General features: G+C 28.1%; 1 protein-coding gene across 1 annotated transcript; it reads left to right on the top strand.

Moving 5' to 3' along the window:
• The first annotated feature begins 2710 nt into the window (after window positions 1-2710).
• On the top strand, window positions 2711-24795 carry LOC114316465 (protein DOWNY MILDEW RESISTANCE 6). Its single transcript, XM_028263120.2, has 4 exons — window positions 2711-3071; window positions 3181-3428; window positions 23636-23960; window positions 24220-24795. The coding sequence occupies exons 1-4, from the start codon at window positions 2874-2876 to the stop codon at window positions 24463-24465; spliced, it is 1017 nt and encodes a 338-aa protein (XP_028118921.2). The 5' UTR covers window positions 2711-2873; the 3' UTR covers window positions 24466-24795.

Here is a 24795-nt window from a genome sequence, read left to right on the forward strand (position 1 = left end):
GTACTCATAGCTACTTCTCTATAATCCCATCAAATTTTGAATTCAACAATGCTAGGAGGTCACAATTTTTGTGACCACAATAACTTAAAATTGTCAAAATGACTTCATTTTGACATATTTTACACCCAAAACGATACCGTTTTGACAGTTTTAAATTATTATAATCACAAAAATTGTGACCCTCAAATATTTTCCTTTTAAATTTTGCCTCAAAAGGTAAATAACATCTTTGACCCAATTGATTAGGGAAGTTAAAACAAAAACAAAGCACAAAGCAATTAATGAGAGACAAGACAAGTTTTGGGGAGAGAAAAAAATTAAGAGGGTGTTTGGTTTAGTTTTAAAATTATAATTCGAGTTAAGTTGTATTTTGAGTTATAAAATTTTGAATCATGATATCAAAAAAAAAAAAAATTATTTGATTATGAGTTTTGAAAATAATTTTTAGATGATTTATATATATATATATATATATATTTTTGATTAATTGATGTATAAAATGTGCAAGGAGAGATGAGAGAGAAAAAAGTACTTAATTGATTGATTAATAATAATAATAAAAATAGAAGAGTTTTGAAGGTAATTTCGAATTATATTTTAAAAATATATTTGGGTAATATATTTTATCCAAATCATGATTTAAAAATGAAGAAGTCTTGAAAAGTAAACCAAATGTCACCTATATAATTATTAGGTTCACAATCTTGTCTCTTATCACAGTGATTGTAGGGAAAAAATTATATGACATTATTATGATTTAAATATAATATTTTATTTTATTAACTTTTTAATTTATTTTATTTTTTTGTGATTATTTTAACGTGATAATCCATACCAAACGAAGGCTTTGAGAGGGTTGTAAAGAGTCTGTTTGGTAACGTTTACGTTTTTAGTTTATATTTACAAAAATTTTATAAACTAGTTTTTATTTATTTTTAGAAAAACATAAACTACAAACATGTTTGGTAATTGACAAAATGTTTAAAAAAATTTAAAAATATAAAAAAAGATTAAGAAATGGCAAATGGCGGCGGAAGACGGTAGTGGAAAGTGGTGACGGTGGGTGGTGGGTAGCGGGTGGGGGGTGGGTGGTGGTGGTGGTGGCGGTGGTGGCGGCAGGTGGTGGTGGGTAGGTGGCGGGTGGGTGGGTGACTCTGGCAGGTGGTGGGTGGTAGCGAGTGGGTGGTGGTGGCGGGTGGGGAGTGGTGGCAGCAGGTGGGTGGCGGATGGTGATGGTGGGTGGGTGGGTGGGTGACGATGGCGGGTGGTGGGTGATAGCGAGTGAGTGGTGGTGGCAGTTGGGTGGCGGATGGCGGGTGGTAGCGGGTACGTAACGGGTAGTGGTGGTGGCAATAGCGAGTGTGTGGGTGACGGTGGCGGGTGGTGGGTAGTAGCGAGTGGGTGGTGGTGGTGGTGGGTGGTGGTGGATGGCGGGTGGGTGGTAGTGGTGGTGGGTGACTGGTGGTGGCGGGTGGCTGGTGACTGGTGGTGGCGAGTGGTGGTGGCGGGTAGTGGATGGTAGTGGCGGGTGGCAGGTAGATGCAGGTAGGTGGTGGGTGGTAGCGAAGGATAGGTGATGGTGGCGAGTGGGTGGCAGATGGGTGGTGGCTGGTTGTGATTGATGGGTGGTAGGTGGGTGGTGGTGGTCGGTGGTGGGTGGTGGTGGTAGGTGGGTGGTGAGTGGTGGTGGCAGGTGGTGGTGGCGGAAGACGGTGGTGGGAAATGGTGGCGGGTAATGGCTAGTGTTGGGTAGTAAAAAAAAAAAAACTCAAAACAGAAACACATTTTTTGAATTTACATTTTTGGCCAAATTTATAAACTGAGACCACTGATTTATAAATCAAAAATTTACTAAATAAGTTTTTATTTGAGTTTTTTAAATTTTTGTTAATTTAAACAGAAAATTAAAAACGTAAGTATTACCAAACGACACCAAAGTATTTGTTTGCTGTGAATTTTTAGTTATACCAACAATTACATCATGACCAGTATTGTGGCTATGTTTGGAATATTATTTTAGACCAAAATAGTCATATAGGATAAAATTGACTATTTTAATTAAATAGAATAAAATATCATATCTAACTCATAATTATTTTATTTTTTTTTTATAAAAATTTAAAAAATTAAAAAATCTATTTTAACTAACGTTAAAATAATCAAGAAGTTGAAAAAGTAAAGAAAAATGCTTGGGAGCACTAATTAGTGCTCCCACTAATTAGGTGGCAGTGGGTCATTAATGATATGATGTTTTGGTCTTGAAGTTGTATTTTTTTATTTTTTTAATGCATTAGTGCTATTAGTGGTGATATTTTTAGTGTGATGAATCATTGTTGAAAAGTAAATTCTCATATTCAAAACTAAAGTTTAGCTCATCCAATCCAGTCAAGCCAAGTGTCCGACCGACATTGGAGGATTTGACAGTTCGTAGTCAATTAGACAATGGCACGGCACCTACTGTTACTGTGCACCTTGGAGGTTTCATAATTTTAACAGTTTACATTTTAAATTATATTAAATATAAGATATTTATAAAATTTAAATTAATAAAATATCATTAATCATTTTATTTAATTATATTTATATTTTATAATTATTATTTATTTTTATACATATAAAATATGAGTAAATAAAAAAATAAGCAACATTCAATTAATTTAATTATTTATAAATATATTTTATTTAATATATTTTAAAATATGACCAATTCATTTGAGTCATTTGACCGCACAGGAGCCACCCAAATCCATTAGATAAACCCTTATATATATGTGCACATTGAGCATAAGGTAGTGATCTCCTTCGAGGAAATTGCTCAAGTGTCATAGTCTACTCTCTCTCTCTCTTTATATGTATATAGTTCGCCAGAATCAATGGATACGAAGGTCATCTCCACCGGAATCCGGTACTCCAGCCTCCCAGAAAGTTATGTCCGGCCGGAATCGGAGAGACCGAAACTATCCGAGGTCGAAGATTGCGAAGATGTACCCATAATTGACTTAGGTTGTTCCGACCGAGTATTAATAGTCCAGCAAATCGGCCATGCTTGTCGGATTTATGGTTTCTTCCAGGTGTTTTTTAACCCTAATTTTATTTTTAAAAATATAAAAATAAAATAAAATTTTATGTAATTAATTGGTTTTTTTTTATATATATATATATATGTTTTAAAATTTTTAGGTGACAAATCATGGAGTATCGACGGAGGCGGTGTTGAAAATGCTACAAGTGGCACATGAATTTTTCCAATTGCCGCTGGAGGAGAAGATGAAATTGTACTCCGACGACCCATCAAAGACTATGAGACTCTCCACAAGTTTTAATGTCAAGAAAGAAAAAATTCACAATTGGAGAGACTACCTCAGACTCCATTGCTACCCTTTAGATCAATATGTTCCTGAATGGCCCTCAAACCCTTCTTCTTTCAAGTAAGTTTCAAAATCTCTCTCCCTATCTTTCTCAATTTTCATACACAAATCAAAAATTTATTTGACTTATTAACAGTGAATTTTTGTTAATTTTATCTACGTTAAATTTTAAAAATAATAATGGCGCGAATTAGTACCACAGATGATCAGTCAGAAGTTATTACATAAGCAATCATAGTCATTATTACACATTATGAAAATGATAAGCTATTATTTTATTACTAATCATATATAATTAATTAATATTTAATATATTTTTAATAATTTTTAAATTACTTTAAAGTAAATAACTTTTTTTAAATAAAAATGGCGCGAAATAATACCACTAGGTTAAATTGGTACATGTATACCCTTTAATCATTTTGAGAATACATGGGTGGAAGAATATTTTGTCTTATATCTCACATGCAATCGCCAATTTTTAGGTTACGTGACCTGTCAGAGAAGAGAGTTTCTTTTCTGTATCTCTTTGTTGTAAAATATTATATGTGGGCCAATTAGAAAGTTTCTTTTTAAGGGGGACCAGCATAAGAATGATTACTAAACTCTTCCACAATTGTCAATAGCTTAGAAATTTTGAAAGTCTTGAGGTTGTTTCTCTAGGAAATCATTTTAGGGCAGTGCATAACTTTCTATGTAACCAACAGTTGGATTCATTATGAGGAATTTCTAACAATACCCCCAAAATTATGATAATTTGGAATTCCTTTTGGAGAGATCCTATTGCTCTCATAGTGGTGTGGATCAATGAAATATTTATATTTTTTGTTTTTTTCTTTTGTACTTGAACTAATTACAAGTGAATAAAGATTGTGAAAGTAATATTTTGTAAGAGTTTGAATCATTATTGCTTTTAGCTATAAACCCATTTTCCCAATTGTCTTGTGGACCTCATTTTTCCACTTTTGATTTTTTTTTGGGGGGGGGGGGTTGGGAAGGCCCCTTTTTGTCTTTTGAGATCATTTTATTAACTTTTCTCATTATGCCTTTGTTTATTTTATTTTGTCTTTTGTGTAGCAATATCTTACATTGACCCATATATCCGGCTTTTCCGAGTCAACAAATAAAAGGGGTAATATAAATAATAAAAAAATAAGAAGTAATGAAAATAATTTCAAACTCATGTAAAAAATAATTGATATATATATATATATATATATATAATTATATTTGTGTGTTTTATATTTTAATTAATTTAAAATTATTTTTTTTAACTTTTCAATCTTTTAATATTTTTGCTTTGGGAACAAAATAAAAAGTTAATTTTTAACTTTTTATCTATTTTGGATCACATCATTTCTCATATTTGTTTTATTCACAAAAGACAATAAATCAAAAAAAATAAAAAGTCAATTTTTTATTAACTTCTCAAAACATTACTTGATAAAATTTATATTAGTAGATAATAAGGTCGTCCCTATGTAGTTCAAGTAATTATAATCGATAGAGCGGCATCAAGTTGCTATAATAATTCTATTAATTTTTTAACATGTTCTAACATCTTATTAGGTGATCAATCTTTGTCAAAAGTATAAATTGATTATTTCTCTCATACTATTAGGGTGTGTTTGATTGGGGGATTAGGAAGGGACTATTCATTATTCGGATTGTTTATCCAAAGAAGTGAGTAATCCATCATTTGTTTTTTTTTTAGTCTGCCGAACATGGAGTCTGACCGGACTCCTTATCCTCCATATGAGGGATTATACTATCCCAAGAGGGGTGTGGGACCGTTTTGGGGGATTATTTACTATTGGGATTATGTGGTAAAATGACCATTTTGACCCTCTACTATTTAATTATGTATTATATTTAGAAAAATTCAATAAAATTTAAATGTCTCAATTTAAAAATAAAATAATTTTATTTAACTTTTTATTGATGTTTTATTTATTTAATTTTTTTAAATAATTTTTTATAGATATTTTATTGATGTTTTATTTTAAAATTTTGTTTATATTTTATTTAATTTCATGATTTAAATGTTAATAGATGTTTTATTTAATTTCATTGTTTAATTATTATTTTTTTAAAAAACAAATTTATTTAAAATTTTAATTAAAAAAATAACATATATTTTTATTGATATTTTATTTATTTTATTTATAAAAATAAATATATTTAATTATGTAAAAAATAAAATAAAATAAAATAAATTTTTATTTAATCTAACTAAAAATAATTAAAATATCAAGATATGTTTAATATTGCTATTATTTAGTAAATAATTGAAAAATGATAAAATAATATTTGGTTCATTTATCCTATCTAGTCCGTCCAACCAAACGTTGAATTCACTAAAAATATTTCTTTCCTCACATCTAATCCCATGGACAAACAAACACATGATACATATTCAATCCAACTAAATAATTCGAAAGATTCACAGTCCTAGAAATCAAGTCCGATAAATTATAATCTCTCCTTATTCAGTTCGTCCAATCAAACACACCCTTAGAGTTTTCATTATATTGAGTTTATTCCTTTCTATAGTTGGCTCTCTTACTTGAGTTGAAGGTTGAAATTGATTGTTCCAGATGTGTTGTAGAACTATAGTTGTCTACTTTTAGGTCTATTTCGGTAACTAAGAAAAAAATTAATTTATTGACTTATTGATTTATTAATTTGGATCACAAAATTTTATTTTTATTTTTTTTTGCACGTTTTTTCAAAAGAAGTCAATAAAAAAAAATCACTTTTCAAAATAAGTTTTAATATAATTCTCCTTATAACCATAAATATTTTTTTTTTAAAAAAAAAAAAGGATAGAAAGAATCTAATTCTCCTTATAACCAAAAATAATTAAAAAAAAAAAAAAAAACACACACACACACACACACAAAGGAAAGAAAGAAGGAATTGTAGATTACTACAAAACATCATTCTAGTATACATATAATTTCAAATTTTTATATAAGATAATAGAACGTTAAAATTGAAAAGTATGAGACTTTTTCACTTAATTCAATATATTTTTATTAAAATTAATATATTTTTAAATATTTTTAAAGTATTTTTTACTTAAATTTTAATATTAAACAATACTTATAGAAATATTCCCTATGTCTACTCATAGGCTATGGTGACTAATTAAAAATAATAATTATTAAAAAATTAAAAAGATGTCAATATTAGGTGTTTTAAAGTCTTGTTTGGCAATTTTTAATTTTAGTCAAAAAGTCACTATAAATTATTACATTATTCTCTTTATTTTTTTATAAAAAATTTAAAAAGTTAGTAAAATAGTTTGGTCTCAACCAAGACCTTCGATTTGAAATTATAAGTGTATATTTTTATTTTTTAATCTTTTTTAAGTTATATATTTTTTTATTTTATTGTATATTAGATCCTCTCAAACAACTTAGAAAAACAAAAACAGCAATGATACAGACCATTAAAAAATCTCATTACTAATAGCTCTAATGAATTGAAAAATATAAAAAATAAAAGAAAAAAGAAAAAAAAAAGACAACCATCACATCAAAGAGAGAGTCACTTTATTAGTGCTCTCTTAGTGCTCCATTTTTAATGTTCCCAAAGCATTAATCAAACAAAAATGAGTGATGATATAGAGTTTTAGGGAGAGAGCTTTAACAAGAGTTCTAACGATATGACAAGCAAAAAATAGAGAGGCTAAAATATCAAATTAATGGATGAGTTTCATCCATTAAAATTTCTTTAGAACTCTGGTTTTAAAACTCTTAAATATTTTTGAACTTAAAAACAAGAAAATTATGTTAGAAATTTTAAAAATTTTATCAAAAATTTTATTAAATATCTCACATAATGTAAGATTCATACAATATGAATTCTATGTAGATCTCATACTCATATGGTACTCATATGAAACATTTGGTGTCGTTTGGAAAGTGAGTTGACTTTTAGATTTTTTTTTTATTATTTTAGCCTGAGTTAAAAAGCTTGGTTTGGGAAGGATTTTTTGGGTATGTTTGGTTTGTGTTTGAGAGATGTGTTTTAGAGATAAAAAGTACGAAAAGTTGTTTGGTTTGGTTTTTTTCAAAAGATATTTTGGAAAATTATTTTGAGAGAGAGTTTTGGAAAAAGTGATTGATTTGATGTGTGTGAGAGAGAGATTTGTTTGGAAAACTTGTTTGGTTTACAAGTTTTGAGAAATTTTTTTGGGAAAATTTGTTTGGTTTGATTACTTTTAAAAACTTATTTATTGAGAAAATTTCCCAAAAATTTTTCAGAAATGCAAACCAAACGAACCCTTTGATTTTTTTGACTTTTTAAATTTTTTTGTGAGAGAAGAGTATAATAATTATGAATTAAATGTAATATTTTATTAATTATAATTAAAATAACTTATTCTATCTTTTGTGACTAAAATAATCACAAATCTATCTAAATCCAATTGCCAAATCATGTCAAAATTTTTAAAACCTCTAATATTTTTGAAAAAAAAATAAAATCGTACAATCGAACACTTTTTGCATTTGGGCCACCTCCTCTCTGTTTGCGTGTCAATTCTTGGACAAAGCGGTGCACCTCTTTAAAAGAGCCGTTGAAAAGTGTTTTAAAAATTTGGTAAAAATTAAGGTAGCGTTTGGTAGAGTTTTATAAATGTGATTTGAGAGTATGAGTTGTATTTTGAGTTTGTGTGTTGTGGAGTTATGATTTGAGTGTAGAAAATTTGTTTGGTAAAGAGTTTTGAAAATAGTTTTGGAAAAGAGATTTGATTTGAGTGGGGAATTATTGATGTGACATTTGATATGTGATACAAAAATTTACAACTCATAACTAAACATACAATTCAAAATTATTTTAAAGCACATAAAAAATTAAAAAAATTTCAGAAAATATTTTTTCCGATTATATAAATCAATTGCAAAAAAAAAAAAAAAAAAAATTTACTGTTCCGGACAGCCGGCCGGTCAACCGGCCGGACGTCCCCTTAGCAAAAATTTTGAAAAAAAAAACAGAGCAAAAGAGCGGCTGAGACAGATTTGGTACAGAGCTCTCAGCAGAGCTTTTGAAACGTGATTACAAAATCCTAAACAAACATCATACTAAAACACAGGTGTAGAATCACGTTTCAAAAGCACAACCAAACACAGCCTAATTTTTTTTGACTTTTTTAATTTATTTTATTTTTTTTGGATAAAAAATATGAGAAATAATATGATTTAAAATGGATTAAAAAGTAAAAGCAAGCGTTTTGAGCCTTATTGGTTTCTTCGAATTTGAAACGGTGCGGTGCTCTCTCTATTTTTAATTAATAATGGAATATGTATCAATTAAACGATTAATTAGTTTATCAATAGATAATGTGACATAATTTTAAAAAAATTTAATATTTATAATTTGTATAATGATTGAGATCAATAATAATAACATAACATATATTAACACATTAGTTAATAATAATGTTTGATAGTGCTTACAATATTTGACATAAATTAAATAAATATATTTGGATCATATTAATTTTACATTTGTTATACATCTTTTTATAAATAATTAAAAATTATACTTCTTTCTGTTTCAAAATAATAGTCTTTTTTGGAAAATTTAATTTTTTTAGTAGTATAATTATTACATTTTAAAAAGTTAATTTTTCAAAATTATTCTTTAGTAGTATAATTTTTTTAGAAATATTAAGGTCAAGTTTGGCATGATCTAAATAATACAAAAAGTCAAAAAGTCACTATCCTATTTAAGTCACATCATCTTATTTAAATCACATCACCTCTCTAACACATCACATCAAACCCAACCCAAATCCAACTCATATAAGCCAATAAGTCAAAAAGTGTACTTTTTTAGAACATCACAAACCAACCCTAATTGTCAATTGTAATTTTTATGTTATTAATGAATTGAAAAGAATAGTAAAATAAGAAATTCATATTATTTTTATCTTCAATTTTTTAAAAAAATATTAATATTTTAGGACAATAAAAAATAGAATAAGAGATTAATATTTTAATATTAAGAGGTATTTATTTAAATTATTTCAAATAATTCCTTAATTAATGGATTTTTCTTCAAAAAAAACTTATGATTGGTTTGAGATGTTCTAAAAAAAGTGTACTTTTTGACTTATTGACTTATATGGATTGGGTTTGAGTTGGGTTTGATGTGATGTGTTAGAGAGTTGATGTGATTTAAATAAGATGATTTAACTTAAATAAATTAGTAACTTTTTAATTTTTTGTATTATTTAGTAGATGTCAAATTTGATCTTAATTGAGAGTTGTAAGAGTCTTGTCGTGTCTGTCACGAGTTTTTGGACTTTCTGCATAGTCTGTCATCTCCTCATATCCCGCCGATGACAAGAACCATAATTACATAAAATATCTCTAATTGCTGACGCCATCTAAGATTCTACTGCTGATGTCATCGTACCCATTCTATTTTACAATATCGTCACCCCCACTAATTCAACTTTTTACATTTCGCCCCTTTTATTTTTATTTTTTTTGTCTTTTGTGTTTTGTTTTGTTTAATTACACTAAAACCTCTTAGTTATTAGTAAATATTATTTTACTTTTTTATCATGAGCAAATATGTATGTGGTAATAAGTAATGAGATAAGATGATATTCACCAGGTAGGTCTTGATATAATTAACTATTCTCTTCTCATGTCTTCTTTATTCTTCTTTTGTCTTGTGTCAATTCTATTTATGTCTGCTGTCTTCTTTATTCTTCTTTTGTCTTGTTTCAATTCTATTTATGCCTGTCTGCAACTATTCTCTTACCAATATCAAGACACTCTATCCTTGGTTTTATTTTATTTTTTCCACCTTCCTTTTTGTCCTTTATATGTTCAATCATAAATTTTTTAATAACTGAAACCCTTAAGGTCTTGTTTGAAAATATATTATTCTAATAATTTTTTAATTTATTAGTTAAAATATAAAATAAATAATTAGTATATTTAGAATAATTTTTTATTTTTTGTGAAAAATATATAAAATAAAAAATTAATATATTTAAAATGACTTGAGTTAAAACATTGTCAAACAAGACTTAAGATATTTCTCTTGAGAATGACGATGACGACTCCTCCTCCTCCTCCTCCTCCTCCTCCTGAGTGCTTATTAAAAGAATAGTATAAGACAAGTAATATGATTAGCGAAAATAGATGTGTAGGCCCATATATTTGGAGGTCTACCATTTGTGTATTCAAGATATCACCCTACTCACTCACAACCTTTCTTACTAACATTGACACCATCACCATCGCCACTGTATGTTGCCTTATTAGGTAAACCAACATTGTCTTTTACACGTTTTTGTACCATGGCCACCACGGTGACAAACTCAAGCTCCTCTCTTCCTCGTCACCACCTCTACATACCTAGCCACCAATGCCTTCACCACCTCTCCACCTCTCCACACCAATTATACATTCATTGGAACTTTATATATATATATAGGCCTATTCTAATACTTGGGTTTAAAATCAATTTTTTGATTTTGTTACATTGTATCACCTCTATTTTTTTACATATTTTTAAAAATCATAAAATTAATTTTTAACTTACTTTATCAAAATAAACTATATATACCTTCTATATATATGTACATACTCTATGGCTGGAAAATGCAAATATCATGGAAGAAAAAGAGTACAAATTTAAATAATGGCATTAGTGAAATTTTCTTGATAAAATTTATCAAAGTGTAATCATCGTCCACATGTTACACATAAGATTCTAACACGTTATTACAATTTAAAATTAATAATTTACAATTATTATATGAATTTGTTGTTTAAAATAAAAAATATGTGTTAACCTTACACTTTCATTATTATTTTATCATTAAATTAATATCTCTATTTTATTCATATATATTATTCAAAGAGAATCAGAATCGGAATCCGAATCCGAATCATGTAAAGGATTATTAACCATTTTGGTTACAGGTTGTCGGCATATAGATGACGTCATATATGAAATCCGTGTTGACGTCATATATCATTAAGCACCATACACGCGTGAAGAAATATTTTAGCCTTGATTTGGGAAGAAAAAAGTCAGGTTTTTTTAGCTAAAATAGTTTAAAAAAATATAAAATATACTTTTAGTTTAATAAGACAAAATATCATATCCAACGTATAATTATTATATTTTTTTCTCACAAAAAATTTAAAAAAGTCAAAAAAATTAAACATTCTTCCCAAATAAGACTTTTTAATTCCAGGCTAAAATAGTCCAAAAAAAATTAAAAAGCCAATCCATTTCCTAAATAAACATTGAGGACATTTATTCATAAATTTTTCTTTATATACTTATATTATACTTATATTTCACTTATTAATTAGTCTATAGGATATTTTTTTTATTTTTATAAGTTCCATTATTTTAGACATTTGATCAACTAAATTTTAATCATCATATTTAAGATATTTTATGAATAATTTTATTTTTACAAATATTTTTGTGAATTCTTAGCAACTTGGTGATTTAAAAATTCACATTAAATAAATTTTGATAATGGGAATGTTTGCATTATAAAGCATTCACACTGTTAATGTGAATATTAATGTGTGTTTCACCATATTATTATTAAGGATATTTTGATAATTGTGTCACATATACACAAAAAAATAATTTAAAAATATAAGTGAAATATAAAGACTTAAAAGAGAAATTTTTAATAAATTCTCCTTAAAAATATAAACTTATGAGATATATCTAATTTAATTAAATAGGTTAAAAATAAGAAATTATTAGACTCTAGAAAACATTTAAAAAAACAAAATACACAAAACACATTTCATTAAATTCAATGTATTTTTTTTAATTTAGGCTTGTTTTGGACATGATTTATTTTTTAATATTTTTTATTTATTATAGAAAAATGTATGAAAAAAGAGAGATGATGTGATTTAAATAAATAAATAAACTAATAACTAACTTATTTTTTGTGTACCCAAAAAACATAGAGACAAGATATGATTCAAATAAACTAATAAAAGCTAATAAACAACTTATTTTTTGTGTATCCAAAACAAATATATTTTTTAATATAATTACTCCATCAGTCTCAAAATATTGAATCATTTATTCTATTTTTTCATAAATATTAATACATTTTAAAAAATCAAAAAGTAAAATAATATAAATTTTCTATTTTGTTATTCTTTTAAATTCATTAACAATAAAAAATATATAATTGTGAGAATTGTTATTTTTTTTAAAATGTTATCAAAAAGTAATTTTGAAAATTTAATATTTTTAAAGTATATTAAATGAATTATAGGATTGTTTTGACAATACACTAAAAAAGTCAAAAATTAGTTTTTAACTTATTTTGGAGTCACATTGTTTCTCACACAAAACAATGAAAAAAGTTTTAAAAAATGTTAAAAAATTAATTTTTAACTATTTTTTTAAAACATTTCATAAAAAAAATTAAATTTTGCAAAAGGAATTATTATTATTTTAGTACAGTGGAAATATGTATTTTTAAAATATTTTTTAATTTAAAATTGAATAACGTTGTCAGACAAGGTACACGCGTAAAATGCACCTATGTAGACTAGCCCCCAGTAATATGTAGACTAGTCCCCTTATGCTACGAGATAGGGGTGGGAATCCATTGGATTTGGATTTGGATTTCTTTTTTGTTGTTTGTTTTGTTTTGTTTTGTTTTGTTTTTTTTTTGTTTGTTGTTTGTTTGTTTTGTTGTGTGATTGGAATGAGTCTTTGGGGTCTTGAGGGTTGGTTTGGCAAGGGCTTATTGGGCTTTTTTGGCTCAATGAGTCATAAAAGACAGAATAGGCTCATGAGTCATAACAGACAAAATATCTCATCCAACCCCATAATCTTTACACTCTTCTTTTAAAAAAAATCAAAAAAGTTAAAAGTCTTTCCCAAACCAAGTTTTTGAGCCCAGGCTCATATAGTCAAAAAAATCAAAAAATCAAAAAGTCAACCCACTTTCCAAACGGAGGCTAAATATATGTTTTTATTGTCTTTTATTAATTTAATATTACTCATGTTCTAAAAAAATAATAATAATAAAATAAATAAACGTATGTTATATTTTATTATTTTAAAATAATATATAGTGCGTTTGGTTTTAGTTTTCTAAATTTAATTTTCTGAAAATTGAGTTTTTTTATTTTTCGTGTTTTTTTTTTTTGGTTTTAGTGAATATTTTTTAAATTTTAAGTAATTTTTTTGATGCACCTTATTTAGATGTATCTAAATAGAAAAATATATGTGAAAAATTATTTTAATAAATATACCAAATTACGAAAAACGTGCTGAATTTTTGTATTTTTTTTTAAAGATTGTTTTCACAAATATCATATTTTTAAAGTGTATTTATGTTAAGTGTGCCTAAAATTTTTTTTAAAAAAATTACTTAAAATATTAAAAAAAATCATTGAAAATATTAAAATATGAAAAATAAAAAATTAGAATTTTCTAAAAATTATTTTTTGAAAACTGGAACTGAACAATAATTATAAATGCATAGACACATATATGTAATTTATAAAAGTTTCCTTTAAAAAGTTCAACAAATATCATTATTATCAAAATATTTTTAGTGACTAATTTAATGTTTTAAATTTTAAAATGATATAACTTTTGATTTAGATGTTGATTTTTAATAAAATTTATATTTTTAGAATCATCAAGATCTATCAAACAAAATTTACGTTGAGTATAAAATTCTTTAAAAAAAAAAAAACATCGAAATTGACATAGACAATAAAATTTTATTATGTTTCACAGTAAAATTTATTCTATCATTACTAGAGTAGGCAAAATCGTAGCATCATTCAAAATAAAATTTTACTATGTTTCACAATAAAATTTAATATCGTTATCAACTATCAAAGTTTATTGTCATTAACCAGAGTAAAATTTTACTTTATAAAAAATAGAGTACATATTAAATAAACGAAAGAAAAATACAGATACACAACATATCTAAACTTGTAAAATAAAATAAAAGTGGAAAATTGTTGAATTGATACACAATGATGTTAGCACAACCTAGTTTAGGTACATTAGAAGAAACAAAAAATGATTACCTTCCCTGCTTATCTATTTCTTCGAGCCCAGACAATTAAATTATGGCTAGCGAGCTTTGTCTTCGGTGATTGATAAATGAAGAATATATGAAAATTTATTCTGTCATTACTAGAGTAAGTGAAATCGCAGTATTATTCAAAGTAAAAATTTACGGTGGTGTTTGAGAAGTTTGTGTTGCGTTTTTTTTTTTTTTTTTTTTCCACTGAAAGACAAACTTTTTGTAAAACTAAAAAAACAAATCCAAACAAAATATCACATTTAACCTCATATTCATTTCATTTTTTCTCTCACAAACATCACATTCAACCACAAAAAAACCCAACTATCTTTCCAAACACCAAAAAAAAAATTTCCAATAATATCCTACAACTAAAAAAACTTACATAAAAACCCACTTCCCAAACACTCACTATGTTTCACAGTAAAATTTATTGTCTTTAAGCATATCAGCCATCAAAGTTTATTGTCATTAACCAGACTAAAATTTTAATTTACAAAAAACAGAGTACAAATTAGATGAACGAACAAAAAATACAGATACACAACATTTCTAAACTTGTAAAATAAAATAAAAGTAGAAAATTGTTGAATTGATAAACAATGATGTTAGCGCAACCTAGTTTAAGGTACATTAGAAGAAACAAACAATGATTACCTTATCTTCTTATCTATATCTTCAAATCTAGACAATTAAATTATGGCTAGCGAGCTTTGCATTCGATGATTGATAAATGAAGAAGACCACAAATTTTGAGACTTTCAAAAGTTATTTAATAGCACTATCAAATCCCAAACAAAGAAGGATTTATTGGATAATTACAAAGAAATCCTTGTTGATTCAAATTTCAAATCTATGATATATATATATATATATATATAAATGCATGGGTAATATTGTCCAGACAAAGAAAATAGAAATTTTATTCTGTCCTTTACTCAATTATGCGCCTCCTCCTTAGGGGGTTTAAGAAACTAAATAAATTAGACTGTCTTTTTTACTAAAGAATGGCTTAATAGAGAGGTTTTGGCCAAACGGAACTGCTACGTAGCTCGAATTGTCGAGCTCGAAATTGGCTCGAATCCAATTTCTGAAGCAGAGAAGGAGAAGAGAATGAAGGAGGAGGAAGAGGAGGAGGAGGATGACTGGAGGGGGCATAATCACAAGGGGAGAAGAGAAGGAAGGAGGAGGAGGAAGGAGGAAGGGGAGGGGCTCGGCCGACGACAGTGGTGCTGCGACGAAGGGAAGGGGCTCGACGGGACCGGAGGCAATGACGGTGGTGCTGCAACGATCGTTGGTGCTGCGACGAAGCAGAGGGGCTCGGCCGACGGCAGAAGCGGAGAGGCCCTCTCTTCTCTCCATTCCCTCTTCACCTCTTCTTTCTCTTCTCCTCTCTTCTTCCTCTCTTTCTCCTCTATTTCAGACCATCCAAAACGCCCAAAACGACATTAGAGTCAATTTCGAGCCAAGATTTTCGAGCTACAGCTCATTTTCCTTGGCCAAATTTCCCTTTGCATTATCTCAATTTGACCATCTTAAGGGAGTGTTTGGGTTTGGAGAGCCTATATTGAGATTAATATTAATAATGTAAATAATTCACTTTTTACGACTTATCGAATAGAATATTTTTACAAAAAGTTAAGGTGATTGAATATCGATAGTTATTTGTTTAAATTATATTTATATTATAAAAAATGAATAATTGTCATCCAATTTGTTAAAACAAATGTGATTCTAACGTATAGTTACAAATATTTGATTATTTTGATCTTTTCCATTACTCAACGACTCATAAAAAGTAAGTGATTTAGATCACCAAGGCCAATCTCGGGGTGATTTGGAAAGTTTGTTAAAAGTTGATTGTTTTTGGCTTTTTTTTATCATTTTGTGTGTAAAAAATATGAAAAGTGATGTGTTCTAAAATGAGTTAAAAGATAAAAGTTAGTTTTTAACTATCTTGCCAAATTGTCCCTCAAAATAGACTCACCAAACCTAAACATTCACTTAAGTTGGATAATTAACTTGAGAGAATCTAAAGGCACAATTCATATATAGAAAAATGTTAGATTAATGTTCAAAAATGTATTGAAATATGCAAAAAAAAAAAAAAAAAAAAAAAAAAAAAAAAAAGTATAATACGCATGTTAAAATGTTTGATATAACTATACATTCTGTATTAATGTGTGTGAAATAAAGAATATAAATTTTTTTTCTTAAGTATGTTGAGCACATGCCCTGAGAGAATAAACATTATTTAAAACCCAAAATTATATAAAAACGTGTTGGAATGTGTAAAAGTTGTATTTATCTTGTTTGGTCTCACAAAATTGAGTTATTTTTTTATCAAATTGAATTTTTTATTTTGTGTATTTTTTGTTTAATATTTTAAGAATTTTATTTTTTATTTTTTAAATATACCTAATCTAGATATACATAAAAAATAAAAAGTATAATATTATTGAAAAAAATCTTTACAAAATTCATTACATATAAAAATTTAATACATTTTTATAGTTTCATATATTTATTAAATTTTTAAAATACTTTTTCACGAATATTTAACTTTTTAGATACATCTGAGTTATGTGCACCTAATTTGCCTCCGTTTGGGAAAATGGTTGGCTTTTTAACTTTTTGGCCTTTTTAACTATTTTAGTCTGGGTTAAAAAACTTGGTTTGAGAAAGTTTTTTGACTTTTTTTGTGAGAGAAGAATACAATGATTATGGGTTAGATGTGATGTTTTGTTTGTTATGGGTAAAATAGCTTATTTTATATTTTGTGACTAAAATAGTCAAAAAACTCTTGCCAAACGGATTTGTAAAAAATGTACTTAAAACAAACAAGATGATTGATATTTCAATTTATTTATTTTTTTAATTTTTTTTTGATCCTTTGTTTACAGTCAATTTTATTATATTAAGGGGTTGTTTGGGGTGTCTAAATAAGTGTACTTTTTGTCTTTTTAGACTAAAAAATTAAGAAAAAAATATAGATGTTTGGGTTAATTTTTTGACTTTTTATAAAAAAATGTGTATTAAAAAATTGTAAAAATTGATTTGTAAAAAAAAATTAGAATTGAGAGTTGTGCAGTCGTAATTGTTGACTTTTGATAAATAATATTAATTTTTTAACTTTTTAAATAACTTTTTAACTTTTTCTTATCTACTCAAATTTAAAACTTGCAACCAAATTTGGTTTAAACCTTTGAATATTAAAATATTTAATAGTGATGATCGGCTAAACTGAATCGCAAAAAATATTTTGAAGGCCGTTCTCTAGTTAACAGGGAAAATGAGTGAGATTTTTTTTTTGAAAAATTTTCATAATCTTTAAAATGATTCACATCATTTATGATGTGTGAAGTTTATTTATATATGTGTAGAGTTTACATCATACACATACATAAATAATGTAAATCACTTTAAAAATTATGAAAATCATTCAAAAAAAAAAAAAATCTCTACCATTGTTGGTTTAATAAACAAGTATAAAATTATATCGTAATGTAATCGTACAAAATTAAATATTAATTTTAAATAAACAAGCTAGAGTGAGAAGCGATTCAATTCAACAGGACGGCACCGCCCACTAACCCACCACCTTGGGTTGATGCCCTCTCACGTTCTCTCTTAAAATATTGTAAGACCTAAAGACTAAGGTCAAGTTTGGGAAGGCTAAAAAAGTGCATTTTTTGTCTTTTTAGACTAAAAAATTGAGGTTGAAAATATGGATGTTTGGGTTAACTTTTTGACTTTTTATTGAAAAATGTGTAATAAAAAATTGTAAAAATTGATTTGTAGGGAAAAATTTGAATTGGGAGTTGTGCAGCCGTAATTGTTGACTTTTGGTGAATAGTGTTAACTTTTTAACTTTTTGAGTAACTTTTTGACTTTTTGACTTTTTTAAATCTTTCCAAACTTGGCCTAAAAATAAACAAATAAATAAACAGCATTGTCATATGTACCGAATTTGCGCTCATTCATACTGGTACAATGTGTGCATGCGGTCAGTCATCTGGACAGATGGCAGTTGATACACCGATAAGGGTGATGTCGTAGTCTGGACGGTCATCCAACTTAGGCCAAGTTTGGGATGTTTCACAAAAGTCAAAAAGTCAAAAAGTTACTCAAAAAGTTAAAAAGTTAACACTATTCACCAAAAGTCAACAATTACGGCTGCACAACTCCCAATTCAAATTTTTCCCTACAAATCAATTTTTACAATTTTTTATTACATATTTTTCAATAAAAAGTCAAAAAGTTAACCCAAACATCCATATTTTCAACCTCAATTTTTTAGTCTAAAAAGACAAAAAGTGCACTTATTTAGTCTTCCCAAACTTAACTTTAATGTCTGACCCATTCATAAATAAAATAAAAAATAGCTCTAGGATTTGGTATTGAAAATTGTATAAAAAAATATATCCGATACATAAAGTGTGGTTATGGGAAGTTTTGTAAAAATCACGTTTTTTTATCTAAGGGAAAAAATGTAACAAAATTCATTTGAGGAGTCATAAAAATGCAAGTATAAAATTATAAATTGAGGCCTATGACAAAAAAATAAAAAAAGTAAATTTTTTATGTTACGTAAGAGCATTTTGATCATTTTAATTTGATTTGACATTATAAATAAATATTAAATCAAAAAGTCAAAACTCAGTTTTTTTATCAACTTTCCAAAAAAACTAAAAAGCTTGATAAAAAGTCAAAAGTTAACTTTTTACCAACTTTTTAAAAAATATATTGGTAATCAAGTGAACTCAAAAAAATATTTTAAAATATTTTGGTATTAAAATATCTTAGACTATGTAGAAAGTGGATTAAAATTATAAATGTTTGATAGCTTATTAACATGACTCAAAAAATAAAAATAAAAGTTGTATGCCGACCAAATCAATATTGCCCCATAATTATGATTATTAGTATTTTTTTTGACAAATTGTGATTATTATTTTTGTTCTAAAATAGTAGGAAAATATCAAGAAACGGGCTCACAAATTTCGTTTAGGTTAAATTAGATAAATTATTTAGATAAATTATTGTCCCAACCTAATGCAATAATAAATTAAGATACCACCATCAATTATAATAATGGTGAAATTATTTATCAATGGGTATTTAGAAAAATAATTACAAATAAATGGTAAATTTTATAAATATTAATAATTAAAATCATAATTTTTCCCCATAAATATGTAATAATTTTATACAAATGCCACTGAGAAATAATTTTTCTTACGATAAAAAGATACATGTCTAATCAACTAATTAGGCATTATAATACAATTAAGGTTTTGTTTATCTTATATTCACATCTCAACGTTAAAAAACTTGTGGGACATGTTTTAAAGATTAAAATTGTTTATTTTGTAGGATTTTCAATATATATCATTTATAATTATTAAAAAAAAATAGTTTGATCAGATAATCGTAGTACTTTCATTTTATTGCACTTGGTTATAAAAAAATAAATGACAAATATATTTTTTTAAATATATCATCAATTTTTAGAGACAAATATGATAACATAAAAATGTTATAATTGTTAGATTGATATAATTTTTTACTCATAATATACATTCAGAGACGTACAAAATGAACAGTTTGGAATATCAAAATGAAAATCGTGATGAGTTCCACAGCCTCCTCAAGTTCTCTCAAGTTGAAATGTGAAATTCAGGGCAATTTATATGCAAGTAAACTTGATCTGGTTAGTAAATAAAATAAATTATGAATTTTTAATATTTTCGTTAGTAAATTATATGAATAAATTATTACAAATAAAAAGATTGAAAGATAGAGACTTGATCTTAGTTTCTTTATTGTATAGCAAATTCACAAGAAGAAAAGCATACCAAGTAAAATATAAAGTTGTAATATTAATTAAAGGCAAATGGTAATAAGTGTTCCATATGCATTGCTTAATGTTGGGTATAAAGTATTTTGAAAATATGTAAAGCTATTAAAAAATGTATTAATTTTAGTAAAAGTGTATTGAATTTAGTGAAAAGTGTCTTAGACTCTTTAAATTTTGTCCTTTATATGTGTTTTAGGGACACTTATTAGTAAGACCTTTAATTAAAATCTAACACATGAGGTTTGAGTTAAATTAAATAAATTATTGTCTTAAGATCAACCTAACACAATTGTTTGTTATTTTTGTGTATGAGTAAATTAAGTGCTATTTTGGTTTGGGAAGTAGGTTGGCTTTTTGGCTTTTTTGGCTATTTTAGCCTGGGCTAAAAAGCTTGGTTTGGGAAGGACTTTTTGGCTTTTTGACTTTTTTGACTTTTTTTGTGAGAGAAGAATGTAATGATTATAGGTTGGATGTGATGTTTTGTTTGTTATGGCTAAAATAGCCTATTTTGTTTTTTGTGACTAAAATAGCCAAAAAAGCCTGAAAATCAACTTGCCAAACAGAGGCTAAGGAGATTTACTTTTCAAACCTAATGATGTGATAATTAATTAAGATATTTAAGGCAATTCTCTATCATATTTTTCTAATTATCAACTAATCATATCACTTACATATCATTAAGCCTAGAAATGTGTCTAAAAAGTAAACTTATATATTATTTTTCTACTAATAATAATAAGATATGTGGCGGATAAACTATTTTGTACTATATTCAATTTACAAGAAGCTAAAAAAAATTAAAAAAATTAAAAAAATGTAAAGTCACAATACTAAATAAAATCTAAAATTTTAAAAAAAAAAATCACATAAAATTTAAGCTAGTTGTAATAAATATCACGTTAAAAGGTTGAAACTACAACATAGGGATGAAGTACACTAAGAGATAACCCCTCCCCCCTCCCCCTCCCCCTCCCCCTCCCTCCCAAAAATAAAAAATAAAAAAAAATTATTACAAGGTTTAATATCAACTCTGAGCAACAATAAGGATTTAATAGATTTAGAAAGACAAAGTATGATTAGAACCAACGGTGCAAAACTTTAGGGCAAAGGTTGAAGAGGCAAAACAGTGAACGTGATTGATCAACACTGCTCAGTGCTAACTAAAATGTTTGGGCCCTTCTAGCAAAGCTTAGGCAAAGCATTTATTTATTTATTTATTTATTTATTTTTTGGGGGGGGGGGATAGGATATTAGTAAGTTATGTCACAATGAAAGGGCCATAATCGTTCTATAGACTCGAACCTGAATTTCTGATTTTTTTCACTATTCTAAGGAACAGTTACATAAATTACTGAGCCAACTGTCATATCAACTTATGGCAAAGTTTGAAAAGGCAAAAAAGACAATAAAGTTAATTAGGCTTGAATGAGTTCAGATTAGGGGTGGGCGTTGTGGTCATAGAACCTCCAATCCGTCATCCGTCCACCAAATTGGCGGAGTGGAGAAAATCAATTCGCATTTGTCCTTGCCGGATTGGCGGATGAATGCGAATCGGTTTAACGGTTTAAAATTTTACAAATTTTCAATATAATTCAACATGCGCCCTTGTGTTCACCACATAAAATGGATTCACCACAAACTACAGACAGTTCAACAGAAGAAGAAAAAAAAAAAAAAAAACTTTTCTTTCATTGATTCATTGAAAGAACAGAGAGCATTGCTTTCAACTTCGTGAGACATTTTCATTAATCATCACAACACCACCATGAGACAATAGAAGAAAGAGAAAAGACAGAGAGAGCAAATGCCCAGAAATTAGAAATCAAATATAACCCTAAGTATTGAAAATTCAAGCCGAAGCCCTAATTACTAAAAAATAATTTTTAAAAAAAATACATTACACACTCACAGAACAAAGGTTGAGAAGAGAAGATCTATCAAAGAGAAGAGAAGAGAAAAAAAGAATACTTTTGAATCGATGCTTCGATCGTTGCTCGTTGCCACTATCGCCGATCGCCGTTCGTCGCTCGCCTCCATTCAATTGAGAGAGAGAGAGAGAGAGAGAGAGAGACAGAGATAGATAGTGTTGAAAAACTAGTGCAGCAAAACGTGAAATGAAAAAAATGGGAGCAAGACAAAGGGAAAAATGGGGAAAATTAAGTGGGGCACAAGCGGGTTGGGTAATTCATTGAAAGTGGCAGTTTACCACCCGACCCGAACCCACAAAATGGAAATTCTGGCCCCGTATCTGCCCGCCACACATCACGCAACCACCCAAACTATGTCGAATCGGACGGGTGTGGCGGGTCAGCACATACGCTGCCACTCCTAGTTAAGATATTTGAACTAAAGGCACAAAACTTTAGGAGAAAGCTGAAAGAAAAATTCTCCGGTGTAACACAAAATTACGTAAGTTTTCACGAACTTATATAAGTGATCTCACAAAAATGGTAAGTTGAACACAAATATGGATAAATTTACAAAATTATTTAAGTTTTCACAAGCTTACAGCTTACAGCTTACACAGATTTTATTCAACTTATGTAATTTTATGTTAAGATTACATATGATGTGCATTGCACACCGAAACATTTACCAAGTTGAAAAGGTCAAAAAAGATAATATAAATCATCGTCATAACCACTAACTAAAATATTTGGGCCTGTTAGTTTAGATAAAGTGAGACTGGGCTTGAATAAGTTAGATTGGCCCTATTTTTAACTTACAAATACTTTAAACAGTTTATGTAATTTGGGACTATTTTTCTTTACAATATGGGGCCCAAGGTAGCTGCTCTTGTGACAGAGCATTCTGTTTCTTGTGACGAAGTTTGATTATTTCCCTTTTGCATTCCTTGATAAGATTGTGTTGGTCTGTTTTTTTTTTTTTTTGTTTGTTAATTTTTAATTTTTATTCATTGGACCATTTTAGAGAGTGGAAAAAAATAGTACTGTGGCATACGAAGTTTTTCAGTTCTTAGGTAAACTAATAAGAAATCAACTTTCCATGACAAAATCTGCAACATTTGGATTGTGCGGGTTTTCTATGTTAAGTAATTATGTCACATTAAAATATTATATTTTTTTGCAGATTTGGGATCAAAGGAAAAAGTTCTAATTAATTTCTGTATTTTCATAATGGGGCAAAATGAATACACAAGACAAAACTAGGGAAAATTTTCTTATTTATTTTTGGTTTTTGTTTTAGTTGATAATAGTTCTGGATTTTGTCAAAGTAGGGTAAAATTGGAAGAAAATTAATCTCATGTTCACAATTCAGTATTTAGTTATATAGCCTAGAATCAATCTAATACCATTTTGTGTGTAGGGATATTGTGAGTAATTACTGCAAAGAAGTCCGGGACCTTGGCTTCAGATTGCAGGAATTAATAGCAGAGAGCCTAGGCCTTGACAAAGACCATGTAAAGAACGTGTTGGGCGAGCAAGGACAACACATGGCAGTCAACTATTACCCACCATGTCCCGAACCAGAGCTGACATATGGGTTGCCGGGGCATACAGACCCAAATGCCCTCACAATTCTTCTTCAAGATCTTCAAGTTGCAGGCCTTCAAGTCCTCAAGGACGGCAAGTGGATGGCTGTCAAATCCCACCCCAATGCTTTTGTCATTAACATTGGTGATCAATTGCAGGTAACCTTTACTTTATTTAAAAAAAAATAAAAATAATAATCTGTGTTTCATTGCAATCTCATTTTAATTTTGAATTTGTGAAGCTGCCAAGATATAAAATGTGGAAAAGAAATTAAATTTGAAAATGTGCATTAGCATATCATGAATTCTTTGAGAGAACATAAGCTTTGTGATTCATAACATAATTATATATTGCTGCCTCTGTTGACTTACCTTGAAAGAGAAAAAAAAAAAAAATCAACAATGGTTAAAATTGTAGGCTCTGAGTAATGGGAGATACAGAAGTGTGTGGCATCGAGCCCTTGTCAATGCTGATAAACCAAGGATGTCAGTGGCCTCCTTCCTCTGCCCGAGTGATGATGCTTTGATTAGCCCACCGAAGGAACTCACCGAGGATGGAACTGGAGCGATATACAGGAATTTTACATACGCAGAGTATTACAAGAAGTTTTGGAGCAGGAACCTGGATCAAGAACATTGTTTGGAACTATTCAAGAACGAATAACGTCCAATTGTCCTCTGGCTTGTACCGTTGACCAGTAAGCTACTTGTTGTAGTCCCAATTCATGTAGCCCATCACCTAGAACAACTTCTTGTCTTGGTGAATGTACCACTAGCTACAATTGTTTTTGTTTTGATTTTTTTTTTTTTTTTTTTTTTTTCTACTATTGCAAATGAATGTATCACTAGCCACATTTTTATTTTTATTTTTCTACTATCGTTGTAATTGCCTTCTTGTTCTACATTGCAATGTGCGACGTTTTAATGTTGTTTGGAAGGATGCTGCAGTTATTTTGCTAAGGATGCTCATATATATGTAGTTGAGTATTTATAA

This window comes from Camellia sinensis, chromosome 1 (genome assembly GCF_055761805.1).
Source record: "Camellia sinensis isolate YWXY chromosome 1, ASM5576180v1, whole genome shotgun sequence".
Taxonomy (NCBI): domain Eukaryota; kingdom Viridiplantae; phylum Streptophyta; class Magnoliopsida; order Ericales; family Theaceae; genus Camellia; species Camellia sinensis.